The 27,559-nt window shown below is 43.1% G+C and overlaps 1 protein-coding gene across 15 annotated transcripts in view; it reads left to right on the top strand.

Annotated features, from left to right (window-relative positions):
- TENM2 (teneurin transmembrane protein 2) overlaps positions 1-27,559 on the top strand; it is a 591,699-nt gene that overhangs the window by 359,972 nt on the left and 204,168 nt on the right. For all 15 annotated transcript variants that reach the window (XM_082456392.1, XM_082456388.1, XM_082456389.1 and 12 more), the window contains 2 exons: positions 5,162-5,284; positions 19,084-19,289. In XM_082456392.1, coding sequence (XP_082312518.1) covers positions 5,162-5,284; positions 19,084-19,289 — 329 coding nt within the window. The remainder of the gene's footprint in view (positions 1-5,161; positions 5,285-19,083; positions 19,290-27,559) is intronic.

Raw genomic sequence — 27,559 nt, 5'->3', positions numbered from 1 at the left:
GGCATTGTTGACTAAATCGGGTGATGTCAGGGTGGGGAGACCCAGCCCTGACCCTTCCCATCATCCTGCCTTGGTCTCTAAAGGAGCTTTGCCGTCATCTCTAAGGCCCTTGTATATCTGATCGCAGGCTGAGCCACAAGACCCAGCAAGCTTGACTCCCTCCTCCCCTTCCTAAGCTCTGCTTGGCCTGAAGGCTTCCATTTTCAAAGGGAAAGCCCAAGCTCTTCATCCAGTTACGTATTGACAAGACTGATCTTTAAAGGTACCCCCGGTTCCTGGGGACCTGCTCGGCAAACGCACGACACCCGTGGCCCCCGTGTTTGCCCTCTTTGACAAGCAAGGGCTGAGCAGCTCTCTGGGAAGCGTTGCTGACATATTGATTGGCCCTCTTGTCAACTTGATCCTCTGCCAGCCAGTGAACATGGAAGGTTCTAAGTGGCACCCAGCAGGGCCCACACATACCCTAATTACTATTTCAGACAACCCCCGTTCCGAGCTGCCACTTTTCAAGGCCTACAGTCTCCTTCCTTGTGGTTGCCGGAGAATTCTTTGACCTGCAGCCAACCCCTCTCTCTTCCCTTTGCTTTGGCTCCCCCTGAGTATTTCTATCGGACCCTATCTGGCACAAACACAGGCAACTTCAGTAAGAAAATAGCACCATAACTCCAGGTAGGTCTGTTTATTATTCCTGCTGAAATCTGGGATCTGTGTGGGGTCTGTCCATCCTGTCTTGGTTCATTTTCAATACCTGATGAAAGTTTTCTCCAATTAGCCAGAGGGATACTTTCAGAGTTTGGCTGCCCTATTGTGTTTTTGGTGGCTGATTTCCCAGCTGCCACCTGGACTACACGAACTTCCCCTTGGAGCCTTTCCCTGTTTTGTCCCTGCTGACCCATGGAGCCCCCTTGTTGCATCCCAGGATCTCTCTGGAGCAGAGCCTGTCAAACCATGATAAACTGTGCATTTAGGCTGTCAGTGGGGTGCGGGGGGGGGGGTGAATAACATTAGGGAGAGGGTCTCCCAAACTCATTTCACTTCTGACCCTCAGATGGCCTGAACGGGACCTTTTGGGATGAGCTGCTGGAGCATCTGTGGGGCTTGGGGGAGGGGACCACCCCACTGCATCCAGATGTCTTTTGGGAGAAAATGATGAGGCCAGTGTTCACCCAAAATCTTGAGGTGAAGAAGCAGTAGCTGTGGCTACTCTGAGGCTTCTCAGCTTTCTAAGTCTGATTCTGAGAGCGGATCAGACTTGGAGATATTATGACATAATGTTTAAAGAGCTACTTGTTGTCGTCGTTGTTCATAGAGGCTAACGTAGTGGCCCTAAATATGTGCAAACTCTTCCTGGCTGGGCTTTAGAAAGGATCCTGACCCGGTAAGTGAATAACTTTAAGGACTGCACGGACACCTAGTGCATAAAAGTGGAATTTCTCACTTACCGTATGCTTGAACGTATCAGTCAAGATTGGCTCAGGCATGCTGCTGTAACAAAGAACCCCAAACTCTCCATGGCTTACAACAGTAAGAGTTCCTTTCTCCAATCGTTCTGTATTCTATCACCGGTCAGCCGTGGCTCTGGACCATGCTGTCCTCGCTCCAGACCCACGCTGATGATGTGGCAGAAGGAAAAGGTATGCAGCGTTGCGTGGTGAGATTAACAAGGTGAGGAACTATGATGTAACCACCCCGCTCAGGAACGGGGTGCTGACTCTACAAAACTGGCGATTCCTCAACCACAGGGAGATTATCAGGAGCTGCAAGAAAGAGACCAGGTTTGCCGAGACTCCACTGCAAACCAGAATTTGTAACCAGATCGCTATGAAATATGAAGCAGCCAACTGCCTCCCACTGTAATCCTCCCTGTATTCCGAAAGCCCCCTGTGATGAAACTTTACGGTCACCAGCTTCCTCGTCTGTGAAATGGGCATGATGATGGCACCCACCTCAAATGTAAGCGGCGGGTCTTGAGATAGTATCTGTAGAATGTCTACCACGGTGCTGGCCATAGAAGGGGTCCAAGGGCTGGCAGCAGGTATTAATACTCTAATCATCAAAAAGCTTCTCTTTGCAGACCCCTCCATATAGTTGCCAGCACTGTTTCATTCCATCCTTCATACCTTTGTATTATGTGTTTTTTATTTATAAAGAGTATCATGTCCTACAATCCAGCCCCTCACATCTGCCCCCATGTATCATTACTGATTCTAATGAACCCTTATGAAGCACCTTCTATGTTCAAGATACTCTGCTATCAATAAATCTTCAGGGGGTGGCAGTTGCTGAACCTCCCTCTGGCCCTAAGCAGCCGTTATCCTACCTGTAAAGGGAAACCTTTACAAAAGGTAAAGAGAGAGATTGACTGATTTCTCAGCCCCCGCCATCAAGCAAATCAGTAGCAGAATAAGAAACAGAATTCTCACTAGTCAGGAAACTCATTTACTTCACAGCTCCCTTGGGTCTTTATCCTAAGGACACTTTAGTCCATCCCCACAGGCCAGAAAGATATTCTCATTTTCCTACTCAAGTAAGAGAGAGGGAATAGCTGACCAAGAAAAAAAAAAAGTGCAAACAAAAGCCTATTTCAGACTCCCCGCAACACCCCGCCTACAAAAAAAAAATAAACACCAAGAGGAGGTGGTTCTACCCCGATATAGTTCTCACTTATTTACTTAACGTTCAATTCAACAAAAGAAAGTATGCCCAAACTTGAGTTTCATTTTGCAACTTGAGTTGCATCGCTTCTACTGGGAGGACAGAGCTTATGCACCGCAGATTTGGCTTTTGTCCTTTTTCCATCTTCATCTCACTTTCTTATTTTTTCTTTCACTTCTGGGAGTTGTCTGGGAAGTTACTTGTATACTCTGAGCTGAACCCTTCTCACCCCATCTGTGGTCTTCTTGTTTTCAGAATACTTTTTTTTTTTTTTTTAAATAAAGAGATACTGTGGAACCCAAGATAGAAAGCAAGGGGGGGGGGGGCAGGCGTCTTTGCAAACAGAGACCACCGTTTCGTGGACGCCCTCGGTATATCCAGTAAGATTGGGGTATTGCTTGCTCTCTGATCTCCCAAAGCTGATGGTTGCAGTATGTTCTGCACCTTGGAATGACAAGATTGAGTACCAGGAAAGGGGAGCAGTTTTGACAAGAGTTTTCATACTGATGGGGCACTGGGGAGGTTGTCATCTTTGCCTGATGGACCCATCGCTTCCTTTTCTAGATATGAAAAATCAAAGCTCTGTAAGGCCTGGGCCTCAGCTGGGTCTGCAGTATCTATCTGTGTCTCTCTTAAAACACAGAGACCCTCTTTGAAAGAACGGCATCTCCAGTGCAGCAGCAAGCTGGCTCGAGGCAAGCGCCGATAACCCAATAGTATGTTTTTTTGGAAATCTTTTAAAAATAGCTAATTCCTTGGCTCCCTTCACCTGGTAATTACAAATCAGAAGCTATCGTTATCTTGAAGCTGCCACGATTAGTTCTCATGTCCTGACCTCTGTACAGTGAAAATATGTCATTATTTGAGGCAATCGAATCTGGCCTCTTCAACTAAGTGACCTACATAGAACAGATAAACTGCAGGAGAAAATTAGGTGTTACCCAGACAGAAAGTGTACAGTAAATGTCATTTATTCTTATTAGCATGTATCATCTCGAAGAGTTGCCATAGTGGGCCTTGCACTTCGGAGTAATGTAGAGAAAGAAAACTTGGTTCTGAGGTGGGGATGTGTGTAAGAGAAAAGCAGATGTACACGCAGGGACACCTTGCCATGTTCATCCATGGCCATCAATCTGAGCTGTAGGGTTTGAAGATAGGTTTTTAACCTTAAAAGAATGCAGCCTGACTTTAGGTGGTGGTAAGCAAGCAGAATTAATTGCTGTGTGAACAATTTCCTAAGCATTGTTAATTGCGTTTCCTGTGGTTAATTGTTTCTCCCATCCCCGCCTCATACTAGGAACCTTTCCCTGTCAACAGCCCTTTCCCTCCTGCAGTGCTGGAAATGTAGCAAAGGCATCAACCTGTGTCTGGTTGAAATGCCAGACAGACATGGGGTGGTTATTGCCTGGCTGAGAAATATGCAGGGGAAGGAAGTCCTTATTTTTTCGCAAAGGAAGAGTTTCTTAGATACCGACTTTGAAAGAATGCAGGTGTGTGGAACTTGCCTTTCGTTCCACACAGTAAGAACAACTCACCAAGAGCCATCAGACATAGGGGGATATTGGCTTAGCTCAACTAACCGGGACGTGGGGAGTTGGCACCAACAGAGTTACAAGGACCACCAGAAGGAAGTTTGGTGTCTGGAGGTTGGAGGTTGCATGGGAGTAAAGCGAGAGTTTTGTAGGCATGCTTGTTTGCTTAGCAAAGAAGAGGCAGTGCTTCGGAACTCTGTGTCTCATCTTGGACTGTGGGGAAGGGTAGAGGTAGGGCAGGTGAGAGGGAGAGAGACAGTGAATCGCCATAGTACTATTTCCAGAAAAGGACTCCATTCCACCGCTACCCCCAAGCTTTTTCCACCATAGGCTGAAAAGATATTCACTTGTCAGGAAGAGGGCTGGAGCAGAAAAATCTTTTTCAAGTTTGAAACAGTCAGGGAGGTGGGCTTTACCGTGGGCCAGTACTACTGCAGATACTGGAGGCTGCATTGGTATTTCAGCACAGGTATAGTCTCGTCTGAACCAGACCAGCAGCCTGGCCCCATTGGGGGAGACTTGATTTGAAACAGATTTAGATTGTGAGCAGTTTGGGGGAAACTATTCTTTTCTATGTCCCTGGACCACCAGTCTGTAAACAGCTCTGTCCAGAGTGCAGGAAAGGCTGGGAGGGATGGAGAGTGCCCTTTACAGTGATTCCAGAGGGGCATTTTCCGCTTTATGGTGGCGCCATTTGGAAGGTCCGGGCTTTGTTTTCTCCTCCCTCCTCCGCCCACCACCAGGGATGCCCTCCCCTTGAGGCCTGTTGTTTCCTTTCCACTGGGAGAGGAAACCCAACTACCCACATCTACTTGCCTTCTGTATTTAGCTAATCCCTGAGGCCGGGGCAAGCCAGTGTTGAACGGCAGCTTCCTTCAAAGGCAGTCGCTTGGAAAAGGCACCTGGCCCTCCCCCTTGACATTTGCATTGCTGAATTCTCTATTCATGTTTTCATTACTTTGTCTCTCCTGCAGCCATGCATCTGCTCGGACTCAATTGGCAACTCCAGCCGGCAGATGGACACACCTTTAACAATGGGATAAGGACCGGCTTACCAGGAAACGATGATGTGACAACAGCGCCATCTGGAGGCAAAGGTGAGGTTACAGCCGCAGCTCGCCCTCTTGAGGCCACAGGAAAATTCCGAGCTCCCGCCACCTGGTTCAGGTTTTCTAATCCGAATCTTGGAAGGTATGCAAAAGGGAGAAAAAGGTGGAGGAAAAAGCCCTGCATTTCCTAGGTACCCCCGTTCAGAGCTGTCTGCTGTTCCTGTCTGTGAGCCGTGTCTGGCTGGAGCCGCTCGGAGCTGGCGCGGTGCCCGCTCAGAGCCATGTGCACCCCTACGCTGTCTGCAGCGACCGGCAGGGTCTGGAGCTACTTGAAAGCATCTCAAGGCCTGGGCAGCAGCAGCTGGGGCAGCAGCAGCTGGAGCAGCAGGAGAAAGTCCTGCCTGATGGGGAACGCTGAGGCAGCAGGCGGCACAGGCCAGTAGACTAGAGCCCTCTCCCCAGGGGAGAGACGCAGCTTCCCCAGGGAGGAAGCACCACCTGGCAAGGCATGAAAGAGAAAGACCCGACCCGGAGCTGTTCCGCTTCGGGGGGAGAAGAGAAAGGAGTTTTGACAACTCGGGAACAAAGCTTCCCTTGGCAAAACAGTGAAGGGGAAAATAGAAATGTTTACTGAAGCAATCAGGCAACTGTATTTTTGCAGGAAAAAAAAAAAAAAAAGGTGCTAACAAGGTGCTAAGAAGGAGGAGAAAAAAACAGAACCATGGGGAAGTGGGGATGTGGGGCAATTAAGAGACTGCAGCCGATGGCACCATTAGGCAGGCTGGTGTGCAGGGTAGGGGAGGATGGTTGCTTGATTCAGGATGGAAATCACAAACAGCAGAGATTGCACAGAAGCGTTCTCCAGACACAGAATTTTTCACTCTGTCTCTTAGCACACTAGGCAGTTCACCCGACATTTCTTCAAATACCCCACAGGGATATTTCAGCAATGGGAAGGGAAACATTTATTGGGCACCTATTGTGTGCCAGATTTAATGTTGTGTAACTTCAATAACCCTAAAGGGAGAAAAATTACCTTGGAGAAACTGGGGCCCAGGATGTTTTAGAGATTTACCCCAAATCCAACAAGTAGGCAGGTACCAATTTGAACTCAGGTCTGTGCCGTGTACATCTTTAAGGGAGCTGTTGGGTTTTTCCTAGATCAGGCGTTTTCCACAGAGGATATTCCAGAATCATCTTCCCATAGAGGTGTACATTAATCAGCCCTGAGATGCTAACGTTGCTTAAATTAGCCTCTCCGGAGCTGTCCTAATGCTTCACGTGTGACTTTTTCGTCTTTTGATCAAGGCTTTAAGAGTCGTTCTCCCCATCTATCCTAATCATAACACTAAATTACCTTTAAGTAAGCATGAAAAAGTTTTATCTGAGGATGAAATTATATGCTTTCCATTATCAAGTGACTAAAACTAGACCTGAAAATGAAAAGTATATTTTACCTTAACTGACCCAGAAGCCAGGAGCCAGATTTGTTTGGCCTCAGATTTGCAGTCTGCTCGTCTCCAGGGCTTGACACCACCTGTAAATGTAACTCCAGTTTCCTTTACTGCAGTGGTTCTCAGCTGGAGGGTTTTTGCCCCCTAGGGGCACATCTGGCAAGGTCTGAAGACTTTTTTGATTGTCACATTTAGAAGAGGTGCAACCAGCATCTAGTAGGTAGAAGCTGAGATACAGTTAAACAGTCTACAGTGAACAGGAGAGCCCCCTACGATGAGGAAGTATCCCATCCAAATGGTCCGCGGTGCTGCTCTTTGAGAAACACTGCTTTTGGGGGTCTCTGTTATGTTTGATCCACAAATGTCCTTTAATCTGCAAATCCGCACTCCATCCTTTGAAAAGAGTGCAGAATACACATTTGAAATGTGAATATGCATTTTTTTTGCACAGGGATGTATTTTATATCCATATACATACTGAGATTATATACAAACACTTTTTTTTTTAATTAAAAAAAATTTTTATTTTTTGGACACTCCTCGCAGCTTGTGGGATCTTACCTCCCCGACCAGGGATTGAACCCGGGCCCTCGGCAGTGAGAGAGCAGAGTCCTAACCACTGGACCGCCAGGGAATTCGCACAAACACTTTTTAAATAGCGTTCTTCACAAAAGGGAATCACTGATAGGCATTAACTTCTATAAGTGAGGGTCGGCCTCTCCTCCCATTTGTGACTAAGCTTCATTTCCAACCCCACTGGAGCCTCCCACACCAGCAGGACAGAAGATTCCCGGAAAAGAACAGGTCCTAACTAAGAGTATGATGTCTGTAAATGAACAAAGAAACATTTTCCATGGTGTCTTTGGAAAGGCCAGAACTTTTCCCCTCAGAGGCCACCTGCTTTTCAAAATGCTGTGTGAGTTGTATAACATCACACACAGCAGAATATTTTCCAAATGAGTTCTGAGCCAGAAAAGAGGTTACCAAGTCATTGTGCAGTGAATTTTGTCAAGAGGACTTTTATGATAACGTCTGAGCACTTGAAATTGCTTAAAGTTGAAGTAAAACTCAGAGCATCTTCTTTCTGAACTCCAAAACGGTACTCTTCCTGTGACCGAAGAGATCAGATCTCTTCTTAAGTTGTTGTGAAGTTTGGTTTTAAAAATGACTAGAAAGCTTGGTGTTTTCACACACCCGCCTCTTTTTTTTTTTTTTTTTAACATCTTTATTGGAGTATAATTGCTTTACAATGGTGTGTTATACCTGCCTAACTCTTTTTAAAGGCAGTGATCCTACGTTTGAATTTCTTTACCCAGTGACCTACCTCCTCTGCACAATCCAAATCTATACATTTAGATAACCTGGATCAATTCCAATCGACTACTTTTCCAGTGTTTCAAAGAGACAATCAAGATATATTGGCAATAAATTAATTAAATACCACCCTCTCCATTTTTTTTTTTTTTGTGCTATACGATAATCCTTCACTCCGATAATGTTTTAATCAAGATACACCACACATTGCCAGGGAGGTTAATCTTATTAAGCAATTACTAGGTAAGTATCCAGCAGAAACAAATTAAAATGTAAGCAAAACACAGGCATGTGAGTCCCATCTAAGATGGCACATCGATAGAGATTTCATTACCTGGTCTTTAGGAGTGTTTACACTGCTCAGATTTGGAAAGGAGTCTAATAGACAGGGCAGCCTACACACTCTGATATGTTAGTAGAAACAAAGCACTTGATTAATTGGTCGGGAGAATATACGTTCTTTGGGCTTTGTCTTCCCTTTTCCATTTGTTGTTGTTCATGGTTTATTTTTTCTCCATTCTCTCTTTCAATTAAAACTTTAACGTGGTTGATTTGGTCGTTGGATTTCACAGCAAAGGAAGGGGAGCCCACACACTGCCAGAATCACTCACCATCTCGAGTGTATTTCTATGTTAAAAGGAACGAACTCATACGTCTTCATTACAAGAGCACGGAACACTTTTTCTATAGATCTGGGATTAGATAAGCCTTGAGAACGAAGATTCAATACAGTGTTCTGACCTGGTCAGATAGCATAAGGGAATCCAGTTTGATTGGCTAGGTCCAGAGGCAAAATATACAAGAACTTTTAAAGGGCACACCATATGTAGCCAATTTGTGCACTGATCTTAAGAAAGAATAAGCTCCCAAGTCGAATTTCATGGGTCACTCTCAAAACCTACACTCATTTTTACATTCAAGGTGTCCTCTATATCTGGGGTCAGCAAACTGCATCTCATGGACCAAATCTGGCCAGCCACCTGTTTTTGCAAATAAAGATTTATTGGAACACAGCCACGTTCATTCATTGTCCCTGGCTGCTTCTGCACTCTGGCAGTGGAGTTGAGTAAGTGCAGCTGAGCCTAGATGGCCCCCAAAGCCTGAAATATTTACTGTCTGGCCCTTTACAGGAAAAGTTGGCTGACTAGTCTTGATCATGTACAAACCGATTTCTAATTTCCTTGGACTTGTCTGTAACTACAAGTTGTAGGAGACTAGGGAGAAAGACAAAACTCCAATATATCAGTTTTTCCTTCTTGACATAGTGTTGGGTATAATATATTCTCGGATAACTTTGCATTGACAGGTGCTCTATACTACAGAGCTCTGGGGTTGGTCTGACTGGATGCAAACACCAGCTCCATCACTAAGGAGCTGTGTGGATGTAAACAGGTCATTTGCCCTCCCTTGGCCTCTGAGCCATCATCTGTAAAATGGTACCCCCTCATAAGCTTGCTGCCCCCCATAATGAGATGTCACTTATAGAATATGGTGTGTGATATCAGATACTTAATAAGAGATCCATGAATATTTGTTGTTTTTCCTGACATCATCACAGCGTCTCTCGGTCGGTCCATTTAACAAGCCTCCACAGAGTGCCACTTCTTATGAGGCACTGTATTTTCCAAAGGCGAAGGCTGCCTTCGGAATGCGAAGGTAGACAATCCTACCACTTCATCTTTTTCCTTTACCTTCTAAGAATTGGGACAAACCCTGATGAAGACTTCTTCTCAACCATGTGCTTGATGAGGTCAGTAGGAAGCAGGACTTCCCGTTCCAAAGGGCCAATGTGCAAAAATGAGCTGGCCAGCTCCTTGCAGCATTATTTGTCTCACTGCAGCTTGAGTTCCATCACTGCCAGCATGTCTGTTTTAAGCCCCACCATTCTCGGTTTATAACTCAGCTGTAAACATTTATTTGTGCCTGGAGCACATTTCTTTCCTACCCTTTGGAAAAAAAAATCAGAATTTCCAGATGGTATGCAAGTTGGAAAAAAATGGCAAAGACTGTTATTCTGTTTAGAAACATGTTTTTCTACACTTGCCCTTTCAGCAAAAACTTCATAATGATTTTTACTAGTTGGCTTAATGTATGGTACTAGGAGCCAGATTAGCAGGGAGGTTGGTAATTCTTCCTCTGGCTCTCATCAGCCTCTCAATGAACACAGCCCAGGGTTCCAAAATGATCACTTCCCTACGTGGGGCTTTTTCAAAGTCGGTGAAGTTCCCAGAAGGACAAGGGGTCATTATGTTCGAGCCAGCCATTGCGATACTGCACATCTACTGGCAGATACACCAACAACCTACATACCAATGCAACAACTCCCCTCATTTTGGAGGCCATGCTATTCTACTGTTGTTACAGATGGGTACCACTTAGTGCATCACATTGGTGGATTTCAGCTTCTGGTTGCCCCCCACAAGCCGTTCCCAGTTGCATACTTTCTGTTGTACATGGCATCCTCGTGGCTTGACATAGGTATTAATAATGAGGTCCAGTTTCCCTTCCTGCCACACTTGCCCTTACTTTCATTGGCATGCTTCTCTTTCAGAGAGACCTGCACACCCAGAGCTTGATCTCTGCTATCTGCTTGGATACGCCTCTCTTTGTCTCTCTTGTACTTAGCCCAGGGTCTGAAATGCAGTCAGCCTAGTGGTTACGTATGTGGGTTTCAGAAACGGTCAGACAGAGCTTTTGATCCCAGCTCTTCCCCTTAAGACCTGTGTGATCCTAAGCGAGTCACTTTACTACTGTGGTCCTCTTGTCTGAAAAACAGGAAAAAAATCATAAAGGAATCAGGAGATTACATGGCAACTTGTAACCATTCAATAAACTTTTTAGCTGCTATAAATAATACTAATAAACTGAACTACTTATTAATACAGAAGCATGTTCACCTGAACAGTCAGATGTATAAATATCTATTAACACCCTGAGTGGCAGAGATTCGGCCATTTTTGTCTACAATGACAAATTGAGGTTTCAAAAGAAATAAAGGCCATGTGTAGTTCTGAGTGCTGAAGGATTTTATAAAAACCATTATTGCTGTGTGATGTTGTGCATACTGTAACAGCCGCAGCGGACGCTCAGGATGGAAGTCTATTCCTGAAGAATAGCCAGGCAACAGCCGGGTGAAGGCTCCTGGGCTGCTGCTGACTCAGACGAGCTAGGGAATCTACTGTCCTTAGGAGAATCTTTTCGCCTATCTTTTGGTTAAACAGAATTCACAGATGGTTGTCCTGATTCCCAAATAAATGGAAACGAGGTGTAATGACTGAAGCACTATTCTGAATTCACCTTTATTTGCAATAGATAAAAATATGTGAGGCAGAATAATCTGCAAGGCAGATTTATGCCAGGGTGCCTCCAGAGTTCAGTTTAAGTTTAGGAAGTATTAACATGAGGCTTCATTTCCCTGCTATGACTGTGAGTCCTTTGCCTTTATCACTTGTTTGGGGAATAGTCTTGCTGTTTCCATAAATGAATTATGGCAACATTTTCTGAAATGATTAGCTTCTAATGTGGCTACGGAAGGCTGTTGTTTTGCTCCACATCAGTCTTATTTAACTGGTTGGAATTTTAGGTACATGTGTCTGAAATAGGCAATCGCTTCACATTTCCGTGAGTAATCTTCCGTGGAGTTATAGACGTGGACTATCCTGTGAAATTGATCATTAGAGTGTTGCCTCTAAAATCCCAGAAATCTCATCTTTAAGCTGGAGATGAACCAGCAAGAACCAATGTGTCTTAAGCATCTGCTTCTTAGGGCAAAATGATCACCATCTCCACTTTTCACTGTGCAGCTCGTAGATAGAAAGAAAAGTTGGACATGGAAGCCACGGCTCTGGGAGATGGAGGCTGAACTCCATCCTGTTTGCCAGGACACCACGCTTGGTCATTGCCTAGAACCCAAGGGTGGTGGCCGGACTCACACAGGATGATTACAGAATGGTGTTAAATTCCTCTGTTCTTGATGCTGTCAATTCAAACCCAAGGGTCCATGGGACCCTGACTTCAGGCTGCCTAGATAATGGATAATGGGAATATGACAGACACCCCAGCTTTGATGTTGACCAGAGATTACCTAGCACTACAGTCGCTGCTTGATAAATAGTCGTTGCATGAAAATATGAGTGAATGACCCACCCAGCATTGCTTGGCACATTCATGAATCATTGTGAAATAAATACATGGCTGCTTTTCAGTTGCCCACCTGAGAAGCAGCTAGAGCCCACATTAACAGCTGCACTTTGGGTGTTAAACTGGACTTTGCTTTCTCTGGCCGTAGCACTTTAATTCATGCAGTAGGTTCCCCCCCAGGTCTGCAGATGTATTGACCACTCATTGTGTATTGATTTCAGCTGCTCTGGAAGATGCCGGTTTCATTACAGCCCACTCCAGCCCTGGGCCCTCTTGTAGTTAATAGTGCACTAGGCAGCTGATATCATAAACTATCAATAAATCATCACATATGTATCCTCCAAATCTGGGATAGTTACAGGTGTTTTTCAGGCAGCACAACAACTGGATGGAAAGATGTAAAAGTGCCTAAAAGTCGCGTCCTATGTTGCTCTGGTTAATCCTCAGAAGCAACCCCATTATACAGAGGAGTAGACAAACTCAGAGAGGGGGAGGGATCTGCCCAAAGGCACACGGCCAGTAGTTGTCAGAGCTGGGATTCAAACCCAGGGCTGACCAGCTCCACATGCAACATTGCCTCCTGAGAACTCAGAACTTCTCAATATGAGGACACCCATCTTGGAGGTAAAGGTAGAAACCATAAGTACTTTGTTTCCTTGTTGAGTGTCTCTCGATGGCATCCTTTTAGGGGTTAACCATGTTTGTGGTCCTAGAAGAGCTGGCATGGCTCCGGCAGCCCAGGTTCTGATCCTTGTTTGTGGGACTGGGAGCCTGGTCCGGGCTGCTGGCCTCTTTGACCTTGGAGGGCGGCACAGACCTCCTGGACATCCGCCCAGGGATTTGACCTCCAGGGACAGAGTCATGGAGATGGTTCCCCACGCTGGCTGTAGCAATTTACAAAAGCCACCTTTCCTTTTAATCTCTTGGGAGGCAGTATTGGCCTAACTTTTCTCTTCCTTTTATTATTTTTAAAGTTACAGAAGTTATGCCCACTCATTTTGAAGGTTCTTTTTTAAGTATGCAGAAAAAGTCTTTTTTCCTTTGGCTGTAAAGACTATTAGTGTAACAATTGGCAAATTTGAATAAGATCTATAAATTAGATATATTTGGTTGTATCAATGTTAATTTTCTGTTTGTGATAACTATACCGTGGTTCTGAAAAAGAATGGCCTTGTTTTTAGGAGAAACACTTGGAAACATTTAGAGGTAAGGGGGCCACCTGTTTATAACTTAACTGTCAATGTTTCAGAAAAAAAAAAATTTATATACAGAGAGAGAGCACAAATGTATGTAACATTTATGGAATCTGGGTGAAGGATATGCAGGAATCTTTGTACCATTGTTTGAAATTTTTCCATAAATCTGAAATTATTTCACAATGAAAATTGTATATATATTAAAGGTATTTATATGCAGATGTGTATATATATATATATATATATATATATATATATGGAAAAAGTGAAAACTCTTTGCAAAAGAATAATTCAGTTGCATATGTGGAAAGTTTAGTTTGAAAGCAATCACTGGTTTGTTAAAAGAGATGTTGCCTTCACTTTCTGATAACCCCTCCCCCTGCAGACACCACACAGGCATCTTTGTAGCACAAACCCAGAGTGGCCCTCCTGGCTCGCTCTGTAGACCACAGTAGGCTAAGGTGGAATGCCCCTTAAGATATCTTTGGGTCCAAACCACTCTTATGGTGATAAGGACAATGAGACCTGGAGAGCTGAACTGCCTAAAACTAGCCAGCTGCTTAGTAACAAGGATGGGAGTTCAACAGAATAGTTCGTTTACATCCCTGTTCCTTCCACAAATGGTTCAGCATCATAAAGCATCAGGATGAGGACCCTTACATTTTGGTTGTTAATCCAGTGACCTATACACTAGACTCCAGCTGCCTTGGCTCATTTTTTTTGTTTATAAGACTTTATACAAAAGATAAATTAAGAGTTGACGCATGACTTTTCAGAAGGATTCATAAGGGAGTTTTCTTTAGATAGTAAATTTCCCCATGGAGCTTTCGAAAGAGAATTTAATTTTTTTTTTAAAGCCAGTTTCCGTGCAACTTTTCAAAGTAAATCTTTCTTAAGGCTCTCATTTCACCCAGTAGTCACAGGGGTTTTGTTAAAATACCCCATCAGATGGGCAGATAAAACTTGATTCAGTTCAATAAGAATTTATAGATGGGTTGCCAGGTGCAAACCACAGAGAACCCAGAGATGAATTTGTAGCCCTGCCTGACCTCAGGGAGCATAGCGTCTAATAAGAGACACTTAGAAAGGCCAGTAAAATCAACATAGTACCCGACAACAGTGCTGCAGTAGAGTTAAGTGTAAATGCTATGAAAACGCAGAGAAAGAACCTGTTTATCTGGCAGGAGGCAGGGTATAAAGGATAAAAGAGCTTCAGTGTGAAGGTGTAGCTGACTGGATCTTAATTTCAGTGTTACTAAATAAAGCAGGATTTTCAATAAACTAAGCTAATCAATAAAATGACCAAACTGGCTTCTAGAAAGTCCCACCAAAAATCAGTAATGGAAACAGAGCCTGACTCCCAATTTTAAACTTGTTCCCATAGTTAAGTCTATTCCAGAAGAGTTAGACTCTCCCCTCTCTCGATAGATACATACATACATACATACATGTACACATATATGCACATATACATATATGTAAATATATACATGCATATTACATATACACATAGACACAATGTCTTTTTTGAAAGTCCTTTACTCTGAAAAGAAAGCCATGGAATATTACTCAGCCATAAAAAGAAACGAAATTGAGTTATTTGTAGTGAGGTGGATGGACCTATAGACTGTCATACAGGGTGAAGTAAGTCAGAAAGAGAAAAACAAATACCGTATGCTAACACATATATATGGAATCTAAAAAGAAAAATGGTTCTGAAGAACCTAGGGGCAGGACAGGAATAAAGATGCAGATGTAGAGAATGGACTTGAGGACACGGGGAGGGGGAAGGGTAAGCTGGGACGAAGTGAGAGAGTGGCATGGACATATATACACTACCAAGTGTAAAATAGATAGCTAGTGGGAAGCAGTCGCATAGCACAGGGAGATCAGCTCGGTGCTCTTTGACCACCTAGAGGGGTGGGATAGGGAGGGTGGGAGGGAGACACAAGAGGGAGGGGATGTGGGGATATATGTATATGTATAGCTGATTCACTTTGTTATACAGCAGAAACTAACACACCATTGTAAAGCAATTATACTCCAATAAAGACGTTAAAAAAAAAAAGGAAAGCCACACACTTTCCCTTATCATTTTTCATTCTTTTATTTAATTCAATGTAACTAGCATTTATTTTGCTATTATTATGAGCTAGGGACCTTCTTTGTGTACTTCCATTTGTTACTCTCAGCCTATGAGATAGTTATTATTATTCTTCCCATTTTAACAAAAAGAGAATGAAGACCCAGAGAGGTTAAGCAAATTGCTGGCGGTCACACAGCAAGGAAGAACCAGAGCCAGGATTTGAACCCAGTTGTCTGGCTACAAAACCTATACTTCAGCACCCAGGTGCACTGCCTCCCTTGGTGGATGGAACATGAGGAGGGGGGCATCTGAAACCCTGGTGGGGGAGTGTGGCTACTGAGGAGGCAGCCTGTACTCATTGGTGGGAGCAGCTCATTTACTGACGTCAGTGTCCTGAAGTTGGGGTCTACTGAAAGAAGGGGGACCCCACTACTATAAGGACCAAACCCGGACTTCCCTGGTGGTGCAATGGGTAAGAATCCGCCTGCCAATGCAGGGGACATGGGTTTGAGCCCTGGTCCAGGAAGATCCCACGTGCCACGGAGCAACTAAGCCCATGAGCCACAACTACTGAGCCTGCACGCCTAGAGCCCGCGAGCCACAACTACTGAAGCCCGAGCGCTTAGAGCCTGTGCTCCGCAACAAGAGAAGCCCACGCAATAAGAAGCCCGCGCACCGCAACAAAGAGTAGCCCCCGCTCACCACAACTAGAGAAAGCCCACGCGCAGCAACAAAGACCCAATGCAGCTAAAAATAAATAAATTTATTAAAAAAAAAAAAAAAGAACCAAACCCCTGAGGCTCCTTGTCGGAATTTCTCCAGCGCAGCCACTCTTTGGAAGCCTCTTCGCCACCTCTGGCGTCCTCATTTGGTTTGACATTATCAAAATCCGTTTAAGTTTCAACAGCAGATTAGCGGGCTCGTGGGTGCCGATTCCCTGCTTCTTTTTCATAGCCTGTCATTAACCCAGCAACCCCTGAAAGCCCAACAGACATGAAGGAAAGCTCATTTTATTAAGTTTAAAGATGAGTGATTTCTTTAGAATTCTTTTTTATTTTCAGTGCATTTCTTTAACTTGTTGCTACACTGTGATTGCTGGGGTTACCTTTGGTCTCTATTAGAGACTCCTAAACTATTCTTCCCCAGGGTTGGTTTTTTTTTTCCCACAGCTCTTCCTTACTGCATCCTTTTTATTGTATCCTTTCTTCCAAAAAGCCTTAATTTGGCGGGGAGAGGAGCCCGTCCAAAGCAGCATTTTTAAATAACAAATTCGTTTTTAATTTATAATAATCAGAGCTTCTGATCAACTGGTGATAACAAGTGGTTCCCCCTGGGTATGTCATTATGTCAGCAAAATAAACAATATGCTTTTGAGGCTTAGAGCCTTACCGATAATAATAAATCATGATAGCTAGTTTTTATTTAGTGCTTACTTTGTGCCAAAAATTAGTCGAAGAGCTTTGCATGGATTCACGCATTAAATCCTCTTAACAATGCTATGAAATAAACAATAATAGTGTCCCAATTATACAAGGGAGGGAACTGAGGCACAGAGAATGGATACACTTTACCAAGTATCAAAGCTGGGATTTGAACCAAGGCAGTCTCAGCCCAGAGTCTCTGCTCTTACATGCTATGCAGTATTCCTCCCCTACAGGAAAGTATTTCATATCTGATAGGCAACATAAAAATGTTTGAGGAGCAAACCATCTAGTCTCCATCTAAAGAGCTGACCCACGAAGGATTACTACTTTCTTTTCTTCCTAACAATGTTTTGTGATGGAAGCTTCCAAACTTCCTGTAGGAGCCTGTTCCCTATTCTAGAGGTCAAGGGTTTCTTCTTAAGGTCCAAAGCAGCGTGTCTTCTACTTTATTTTAAGCCCCTCTTTACTTTCTATTTGATCCACTATTGAACTAAATACGGGGAAAAAAATAACTTTACACCCTGAAGTCACTCTGTGGTTTTTCTTTTATAATTTAGATATGGAAAACCTTTAGGGATCCAAGAATGTCACCTCTCCATTTTCCAGAATGAGAAACTGGCACCAAGGTCATTTACGAGTATTGTCTTGATGCAGTGGCCAGATGGTAACAGAGCCAGGTCAGCTAAGTCAGAATGCCTCACTAACCTTTCATGTTAGTCTTCTGCAACATTATGATCTCTCTTGACCATCCAAACCTTTTGCAATGGATTGTGGCCAAATACAGATGAACATATTCAGAAGAGTCCGTCCATTACAGAATGCCGGAGGGAGCTTGCTTCCCATCCTTTGCCCACGAGACTGAAGAAGTTTTAGATCCACAAGGCCACCAAAGTGATCAGTCAAAAAGTGAAAAGACCCTCAAAACCAAAATGTCTTCAATTCTTTCTGTATTTGGTTTCAACTGGTTTAAAAGTTCTCAAGACGATAGGAGACTGTGGTTTTATATTTCCTTTCAAGTTCAGAATCCATTTGAAGGAATCACAAATGCCCTATGTAAAACTAGCTTCCATCAAGGTTTTGTTCCCATTTTAAAGATTTATTGATTGATTGATTGATTGCTATGTTGGGTCTTCATTTCTGTGCTAGGGCTTCCTGTAGTTGCGGCAAGCGGGGGCCACTCTTCATCGCGGTGCGTGGGCCTCTCTTGTTGCGGAGCACAGGCTCCAGATGCGCAGGCTCAGTAGTTGTGGCTCACGGGCCTAGTTGCTCCGCGGCATGTGGGATCTTCCCAGACCAGGGCGCGAACCCGTGTCCCCTGCATTAGCAGGCAGATTCTCAACCACTGCGCCACCAGGGAAGCCCTGTTCCCATTTTAGAGATGATGATAATGAGGCTCTGAGAGATCAGTTAACTTTTCTTGGGCAACTACTAGTAACTCCCAGCTTTTTCTTAATTCTGTATTCATAAAACCGCCCTCCGAAGTGTAGGAGACCCCGGCTAGTTCGTTGTTATGAAGAAACCCTCTTTTAACATAGGAATTTCTGGAACTCCTATTATTAAAGTTCTGAAGGTTGCTGAGTATGGGCAACCAGTGGTTTCTATATAAGTGATTTCAAATAATGCAACAGAGATGCACCAGTGTCACCGTGAGAGGGGTGTGGTTTCCACACGGTCCTTAAGTCCCTCCTCTTGAGCGAGGAAGGGGTGACAGCCAATGTTGGGTCAGCCTCAGAGCAAGTCAACATTTTCTGTTGAGTTCTTTTATTTATTTTGGACTGATGTTTGTTCACTGCTGGCTCTTTTTTATTAATTTATGAGAATGTCAGAGTATATTGGACTTGTTTGTGGCAGGAAAGAATAATTAACAGCTGCAAGAATTAAATCTGGTGCCAAATTAATATCACTCTCCCCTTCCCTACTGATCATTTTACATCCCAGTCACATTTGGAGTTTACATGTACTTATCAAACTCCAGCTCTTATGATAGTTGATCAATAAAGAGTAATCTCAGAAGTTTAGCAAGCACTGTGCCGATATTTCAGACGCCCTGGGGTATGAGTTTCTAAGATTATTATTTAAAACCTAGATATTTTAAGTTGTGACCTAAAGAGAAATTTGCCATGGGTTTCACCTTCATATTTTTTTTTAAATACTGGCACATAATCAAACAGAAATGTAAAGCCAACTAATGTGTACACATGTCACGGACTTGATGTCAATTCCTATTTTCCAGTGCCCTGGTCCTTGAAGAACAGCAGCATAGACAGCGGCGAAGCAGAAGTTGGTCGGCGGGTGACCCAAGAAGTCCCACCTGGCGTGTTTTGGAGATCACAGATTCACATCAGTCAACCCCAGTTCTTAAAGTTCAATATCTCCCTCGGGAAGGATGCTCTCTTCGGTGTTTACATAAGAAGAGGACTTCCACCATCTCATGCCCAGGTAGGAACATGCTTGATATAGCCATGAGTTAAAAAAAAAAAAAAAAAAATACCACTTCACACCCACTAGGATGGCTATAACTAAAGGATGGAGAATAACAATTGGAACCCTCCTACATGGTTTGTGGGAATGTAAAACGGAGGGCCACTGTGGAAAAGAATTCAATAGTTCTTCCAAAAGTTAAACAAAGCATTACAGTATGATCCAGCAGTTCCACTACTAGGTGTATTCCTACAGAGAATTGAGAACTTTATTTCTCATTTAAAAATATGCACAAATGTTCATAGCAGTGTTTATTCATAATAGCCCCAAAGTGGAAACAACCCAAATGTCCATCAACTAATGAATGGAGAAACAAAATGTGATCTATCCCTACCATGGGATATTATGCAAACATAAAAGGGAATGAAATTTTTTTTTTTAAAAAAGGGAATGAAATATTGTTACATGCTACAACATGGATGAATCTTGAAAATGTTATGCTAAATGAAAGAAGCCAGATACAAAAGGCTACATATCGTATGATTCCATTTATATTGTCTGGAATAGGCAAATCCTTAGAGACAAAAAAGGAGATTAGTGATTGCCAGGGGAGAGGGAGGAAAGAATTGGGACTGACTGCTAATACCTTTGGGGTTTCTTTTCGGGGTGATGTAAATGCTCTGAAATTAGATAGCGGTGATGGTTGCACAACATAGTGAATATACTAAAAACTACCAAATTGTAAAATGGTGAAATTTATGTTATGGGAACTATTTCTCAGAAAAAGAAAATGGTTACCTCCCCACCTGATGAAGTCACCTTTGCCGGACCTTTGCTACTCCTTGGGTACTTTTTGGTCAAGGATTCTAGTTATTTGTTAGAACATCACTAGGAGACATCCCACTGTGTTTGAAAAGAGTGATGTAACATTAACCAGAATTCAGCAACCATTTCTCTGTGGCTTCCCTGTTCTTCCCTGTACCAAGTGCCTTGGGAAGTGCTTGACACTGCAAAAGTGAGATTATTCCCAGCGTTGGGAATGAAAAGATTAGATTATATTATGGATTTCATTGTTTTTCTTCTCATCCCTCCTTTAATTTTTCCTGGTAGAGATTTTCTTATACATCCCACTTGGGATAAATTAACCCTCATCTAGTTTGGTTTTCTTTTCCAATAAGAATTGTATATCCCAAGGAAAACCAAGTAGTGTTTTCCCGCCTCATTTGCTTTCAAATCCAGCAAGTATATAAAGAAGTACATTAGGAAAATACACCAGTGGAGGGAAAAACACCCTTAACCACCCATTATATCCAGTCAAAGCTGACTTTTTTAAACATGTGTTGGAAAGGTATTCATCCAGAAAATTCAATTGGAAGAATTTAAAGCTTTAAACCCATTGGCACATGCAAAGCAGTCAGGCCACCATTTCTTTGTCTTTAGCTCACAGCAGACATTGCTAATCGATGACTGCACTTTTTCCTCACTAAACTCGGCGCACAGGTACCTCCAAGAGAACCCTAAAGGCAGCCGCCGCCAGTTGACTGGGGTTGGCTCTCAAGACGAAATTTATTTGCAGTCCCATCTTTACAGCCTGAAATGATCGATATAAGGGAGTAAAAGGACTAGTTCTTTTTTGAGCAGGGAGAGCTATGTAGGTTTATATTAGCATACACAGCCCATGCTATAGGGATCAATGTGTAAAGTGGTAATCAATAAGTCCTCCATCCATCCATCCAGAAAAATATTTATTGGTCTAAGCACTGATTATCTAGAGATGAGTTAACATAGCCCATGAGCAAGCAGAACTCCTGTTGCAAAAATCACATCTGTCCTTTAAAGAGATTCTCATCAAGAGGAAGAGAAGGATTCAGCTAAGAGGAGTCGCTGAGGCATTTCTGTAACTTCTGTCCAGGTGCAGGGTGCTGGTCTGGGAAGTTATGCAAATTGTTAGGGGGTCTCCCTGACCTTCAGGCTCCGCTGTTTCTACTGTAGCATAACGAAAGATTGACAGCAGTGAAATCTGCTTGTTGGCATTATTTGAGTAAGTAGGAACGTGCCTCTGGGCACAGCTGAGCATAACTTCCCCATCAGCCCCTTGGATGCCAGGAGCTTTGCTGGGGAAAAAACCGCTCCCTCTTGACATTGTTCTGAAGCACTGCTATCCCCCTTTGCTTGCATGCTCTGAGCAGCCGGAATCACGGAAGGGCCAGCGATCATGGCAAGTCAAGTAGGTAACTCTCTGAAACTGAGTGATAGTGTACAGCAGGCAGAAACGTACTCTACCCAGGTTGCCCGCTGTTCTGACATTCAGGACTCAAGCCCTCAATGACAATGTCTCTCCTTCTTTTGTGGCTACACCACACCGTCCGTCTCCTGCTAAGCCGGTGATTGTTCTAGTGATCGTCCTCTCAAAATAGTTCCACTCCAGGGACAGCCCCTTCCCATTTCATGGGAAAGGAAATGAATAGGTGTGCACAGAGGGTTGCCGTCCAGCTCCCAGTTTGGGAGTTTAGCGTGCGTCAGAGGGTCAGGTAAGCGAGACAAGGTGCAGATGCTTAGAATGCACAAGACAGGTGCAATACAGCGGCGCTTCTTAAAAAAAGAAAGGAGATAAACGACTCCCCATGCATTCTCACGATCATTCGCCATCATTACGTGCATTCATGTCCATTTGATGAGCTACGTTTCCTGGAGGACATGGAGCTTAGCCCCTCGCAGTTATAGGTGACTAACTCACGTCTCAAACCATTATAGAATTTCTCATTTCTACTGGCATATCCTATCAAGGAACATAAGTTCTATGGGGATTGGCAGGCTAGCCAAGGTGACTCATTTGAGCTGAAAAGAGAGAAAGAGGAAGAAGTGGGGAGGGGGAGGAATATGAAATTCTCTTGGCTGCACTGCATGAATAGCTATGCTTAAATTTTATTGAGTATCATGCTCTGACCAAGTGCCTACAAGGTTTAGTATCCTTGTCCAAGGATATTAAATACAGGGGAGAATCCTTTCTTACCTGTTTAAATTTCCCAAAGAATCAGAGTCTGTCCCAGTTGACTTTTTGAATGTAGCTTTCTACAGAGATACAGTACAGAGGTAACGTGGCATAGGGGAGAAAGTCCTGGAATTAGAAAACTGAGGATGGAGTCCCTGCTACGTGCTAACCAGGTGCCCTCAGACATGCGCCTTAACCTCTCTTAGCCTCAGTTTCCTTGTCTACCTGTGTTCCCTGCCTCACAGTGTTGCTATCATTACACTACCCCTACCACAACAAAGGGAGGATGGGAAAACACTCTGCAAATGGAAGCACAATATAAAGATACGGTACGCTAGTGTTTCATTGTACTTAGAAATCCTGCGTGGCCCTAGTCAATACTGTCTGTCGATAAGCAATTATGTAAATATAGGTTTTTAAAATAAGATTAATTTTCTCATTTTTTTCTTCTTATCAAAGGACAAATTGTTTTCATCACAGAAAAATTTTAAGAGCGCAGAAAAACAAAAGGAAGTAAAAACACCCGTAACTGGAAGCAGTCCCCTTTTGCTAAATATTTATATAGTGTTTTTGCTATAGTAAAAGATATCGGTGGCAGTTTAAAAACAAAAAAACAAAAAAACTCAGCGTCTAAGTGGCTTAAAGCAACAGAGGCTATTTCTTGTTTATATCAGTGGTTCTCAACACAGGGCAATTCTGCCCCCACCCCAGAGGCATTCTGCAGTGTCTGGAAATATTTTGGGTTGTCACCCTGGGGAGAGGTTGCTCCTGGCAGGCAGTGGCAGGTGGGTTGCTGCTAAACACGCGCAGGAGAACTCCCCACAACAAGGAGTTGTCCAACCCAAAATGGCACACGTGTCGAGGTTGGGAACATCCTACTTCACGTGTTCACTTCGGGTGATATTGGGCTTTGCTCAATGTCAGTCTCATTCAAGGGCACGGACCTGTGGAACCTCCACTGTTAGGAACATAACTAGTACCCATCGCAAAGGAAGGAGAAGATGGTGAGTTATGCAGCAGTCCCTCAAGACTTCTGCTTGGAAATGTCACATATCATTTAAGCCCTTCTCATATGGACCAAAGCAAGTCAGATCCTAACTTCCGTGGAGCTGGAATTACAGTCCTCTGAGGTTCCTGGGTGGAGGGGCACCAGATATCCCAATGAAAGGCCCTTATGACTTACGATAAAATGTTGGGAGACCTGTCCTCATGGCTAGTCTTCGTGTACACCCTTAGTTCTTTTCCTGAAAGTAACCCTTAAGGATTTTATACTAATTGCCAGATTTTCCTTCTGAAAGTCTATACCAATTACCCTCCCTACTCTCCTGCCCACCAGCGGCAGTAAGTGCCCATATTATTTACTTGAACTCTTGCATAAACTGGATATCATTGTTTAATCCTTGTCTGTTAGAAAGGTAGATATCCCATTGTCTTTTAAATGCAGCATTTTGGTACCCTGCATTCCATTTTTTTAAGACCTAGGCAAAAAAAAAAAGTTGATCTAAGCCGTTGTCAACCTGCCAACTCGAATTCTTATGGGGCTGGTGTATGTAAGGTAGCCTCGTTCGTCTTGCCGAGTATTTGAAATCCTACAAGCTGTGTCAGGTTTGCTTGAGCCCAGTTCTAGAAGGGAAACAGGTGAGACTTAAAGATCATCATCATCATCATCATCTGACCTGGCCGCAGTGCTAGGGATCAAAGGAAATCTCAGAAGCTGTTGATGCAAGTGAGCGTCTTGGTGGTTAAGGCAGGGAGCAGGTTTACTTGACAGTTCATCACTGATTGCTACTGATATGTCAAGCCAAGTAAAATCCTGCGTGAGAACAAGTCAATAATCGGCAAATTAGGTACATGATTAACCGAGCCAACAAGATGCAGTTAACGCTGGGGAGGTCTGCCGGGACTTCACCTTCTCCCCAATCCTGTTTAGCAAGTATTAAAAATGCCTGTTTCATCACTCAGACTGATGGAGCCATGAGCCCAGTCACTTCCAGAGGCAACTTGAACGTGTGGGGTGGGCTTACAGCTCCAGCTGTAAGGGTTGATTAGAGGGAGGTAGTAGGGATTAAATGACGCTAAGATAGAAGCAGACACTGTCAACCCCAGTGCTTTACTCTGAGGTGTGTCTGTGGAACGGGAAGCAAAACTCTCCACACATTCATTGAACAATAGAAGGGAACGATTTAAGAGACCACAAATTGCCCCATGATCATACCAAATAAATGCAAATATGGCAGATCGAGCATGTGCAGACCAAGATCAAATGAGCTGAGCAAACATTCCTATTGTCCTCAACAGCAGAATTCCCCTAAGTGACATTTTTTCAAAGCACATTTATAAATAGCGATGAGTGGGGTTAGCTGTTCACCAGCTTGGTTTATCCCTTTCCAATTCAGAGCCTTATTTGAAAATGAATTCCCTCTTCCCTTGTCCCCTTCTCTCTTGCCCAAGCAAGTCAACTGCACGCAGTTTCCATTAGAGGTGGAAGTAACTGGATCCCTGGGTCACTGGGAAGCCCACGTGTTCTGAGCAGCCTGATTCTGTCCCTGTGCCCATGATCCAGGCAGACAGGCTCTCCTTGGACTTCACTCTTCCTGCAGAGCTGTGTTCTGGGATCTTAGTGGGGAGAGAATACCAGGGTTTGGCTGTCAGCTTGCATAGCCCACCACATAGCATTTTAATTTCATTTTGGAGGGAGGCATATTTTTACAGGCATGTTTTTCAGACCCTTCCTTTCCAAAAGAGCTTGAGGTATGGAGAAAGAGTTTGTGAAACCAAGAGAACCTTGGTTTCTTCTGTATTGGACGAAAAGTGCTTTTGGAAAGGTCTTTCTCAGGACACCCCTTGTGATGATCTGGTAGCCTCCTGACAGGAATGGAAACTGCCAGTTAAATCAGTGGGTACCCTCCTGGGCAGTCACCAAGCAGGAAAAATCTCAAAAGATGCTTGAGTTTTACAAGGGACCTGGTATTGAGGGGGATGCACGGGGAGGGCACGTGGAATGTTTTTCAAAAAAGTCAATTATTGAGAACATGGAACTCGGGGAGAACGACAGAAACAGAGAAAGCAGGGATGAGTAAGAGGGGGCAGCACCAAGCCACATATTTTGACCGAGCAGAGTCTCAGAGGTGCTGTAATTCAAGAGTTTCTTCTAGACAAAGACCTTAATCTTCAAGTGAAATCTTCTGTAGAACCCCATATATAAAACAAATCAATGTGACAGTTTTGTTAGTGTAAGCATGGTTTATAATTCAAATCCATATTTATTATTGAAATGTTTTGACCTCTGTATACATATGTTTATTGTATGTGTGTATATATATATGTTTATATGTGTGTGTGTAAGTAACTGTGTATACAGATGGAGACAGAGACACAGAGAGAGAAACTAAACTCATGAGGTTGGTCACCCGTAGGAATAGGTGAGGAGAACAGGACTGAGAATTAGGTTTAAAAGGTACTTGTTCGGTGGGGCAGTGGAATGTGTGGTGAAGGTGGGATGAACTGGGAGATTGGGATTGACATATATACACTAATATGTATAAAATAGATAACTAATAAGAACCTACTATATAAAAAAATAAAATAAAATTTCCTGAAACATCATCTGCCTGCCACACCCTAGAATGAAAAGTAAATTCTGTGTATTCCCTCCTGTCAAAAAAAAAAACAAGTACTTGTTTTTATCCATAATAAAACAATAAAGGTAAGGCAAGCCCTTCCCCATCTCTAAGACACACGCATGCTCACACACGTACAAAGACTGAAAATAAATATGACACAGTGCTAACATTTATTCATTTGAGTGGTTGAAATATGGGTAATTTGTCACCATATTCTTTATACTTTTCTTAATTTTAGTAATCTCTCTGTCTTTAAGAAAAGTAGGTCTGTGACAAGCTTGAGTTCTATTTTGAGTAAAACAAGCATTAAGAGGTTATAGATGATGACTCTAATCTTATACCACTCTCAGGATTCAATTTATTTATGTACTTTGTTTCGTCTGCACAGTTTTGAGAAAAATCACAGTGAATATATATAAGCAGTTGCAAAGAGCAACTGTATTTTCTTTCATCATTTCCCTTACAGGCTCTGGCTAGTCTTCAATTAAATTGATCCACAAGCTTGAAGGAGGAGAGAGAGAAAATAATAGTTTCAAGGTTAAATCACTTAAAATATCTACTCACATCCCTTGCCTTAGATACAGAAGTAGAGAGGTTGCACCCCAAACTTAAAATAAGCTGTGAAACTCTTTATTAAAAAAAAAAAACAAAACACCATTCTGGAACATGCTACATGTTCTTTTTTTTTTAATTGAAGTATAGTCGTGTACAATATTATATAAGTTACAGGTTACAATATAGTGATTCACAACTTTTAAAGGTTGTACTCTATTTATAGTTATTAGAAAATATTGGCTATATTCCCCACGTTGTACAATATATCCTTGTAGCTTATTTTATACCTAATAGTTTGTACCCCTTACTCCTCTACCCCTATATTTCCCCTCCCCTCTTCCCTCTCTCCACTGGTGACTACCAGTTTGTTGTCTATATCTGTGAGTCTGCTTCTTTTTTTGTTATAGTCACTAGTTATATTTTTTAGGTTCCACATATAAGTGATATCATACATTATTTGGCTTTCTCTGTCTGACTTACTTCATTTAGCATAATGCCCTCCAAGTCCATCCATGTAGCTGCAAATGTCAAAATTTCATTCTTTTGTATGGCTGAGTAGTATTCCATTGTATATATACACCGCATCTTCTTTATCCATTCATCTGTTGATGGACACTTAGGTTGCTTCTATATCCTGGCTATTGTAAATAGTGCTAATGGGAACATTGGGGTGCAGTTACATGTTCATTTGAAACTGCATTCCTGGTTTAACATCCTGACATGAACTTGAACCTCTGCTCTGCCTGGCATTTGCTTGAACAGGATCCACCAGCGCAGTTGCTTGTACAACCGTATCTGAGCAGACACACATCAGGTGGATTCAAAGAAAGCCCAGTGCAGATCTTGAAGTTTTCTAATAAACAGCAGAGTAGCAGAAGTTCAGATCTGTGTTCAGAGATATTTAGAAAAGCTTTATTCCAAGATCTTCCCAAAAATTAACAGCTTCTAAAATGTTCGTTGAATCCCCTCTCAGTACAGATGTTTGTAGGGAAGCCAAAGTTGTTAGAAGACAAAAATTACTATTAATCATCTGATCTCTTATAAAAATGTTCTCCACTCAGAGATCCCTCCCCATTTAACACTAGTTATAATAATAATAGTCAGCAGTATTTGAGGGC

The sequence above is a fragment of the Balaenoptera physalus genome, assembly GCF_965194825.1.
Source record: "Balaenoptera physalus genome assembly, chromosome: 3".
Taxonomy (NCBI): domain Eukaryota; kingdom Metazoa; phylum Chordata; class Mammalia; order Artiodactyla; family Balaenopteridae; genus Balaenoptera; species Balaenoptera physalus.
The sequence above is the reverse complement of the archived record's forward strand: the minus strand, read 5'-3'. Positions and strand labels throughout refer to the sequence as shown.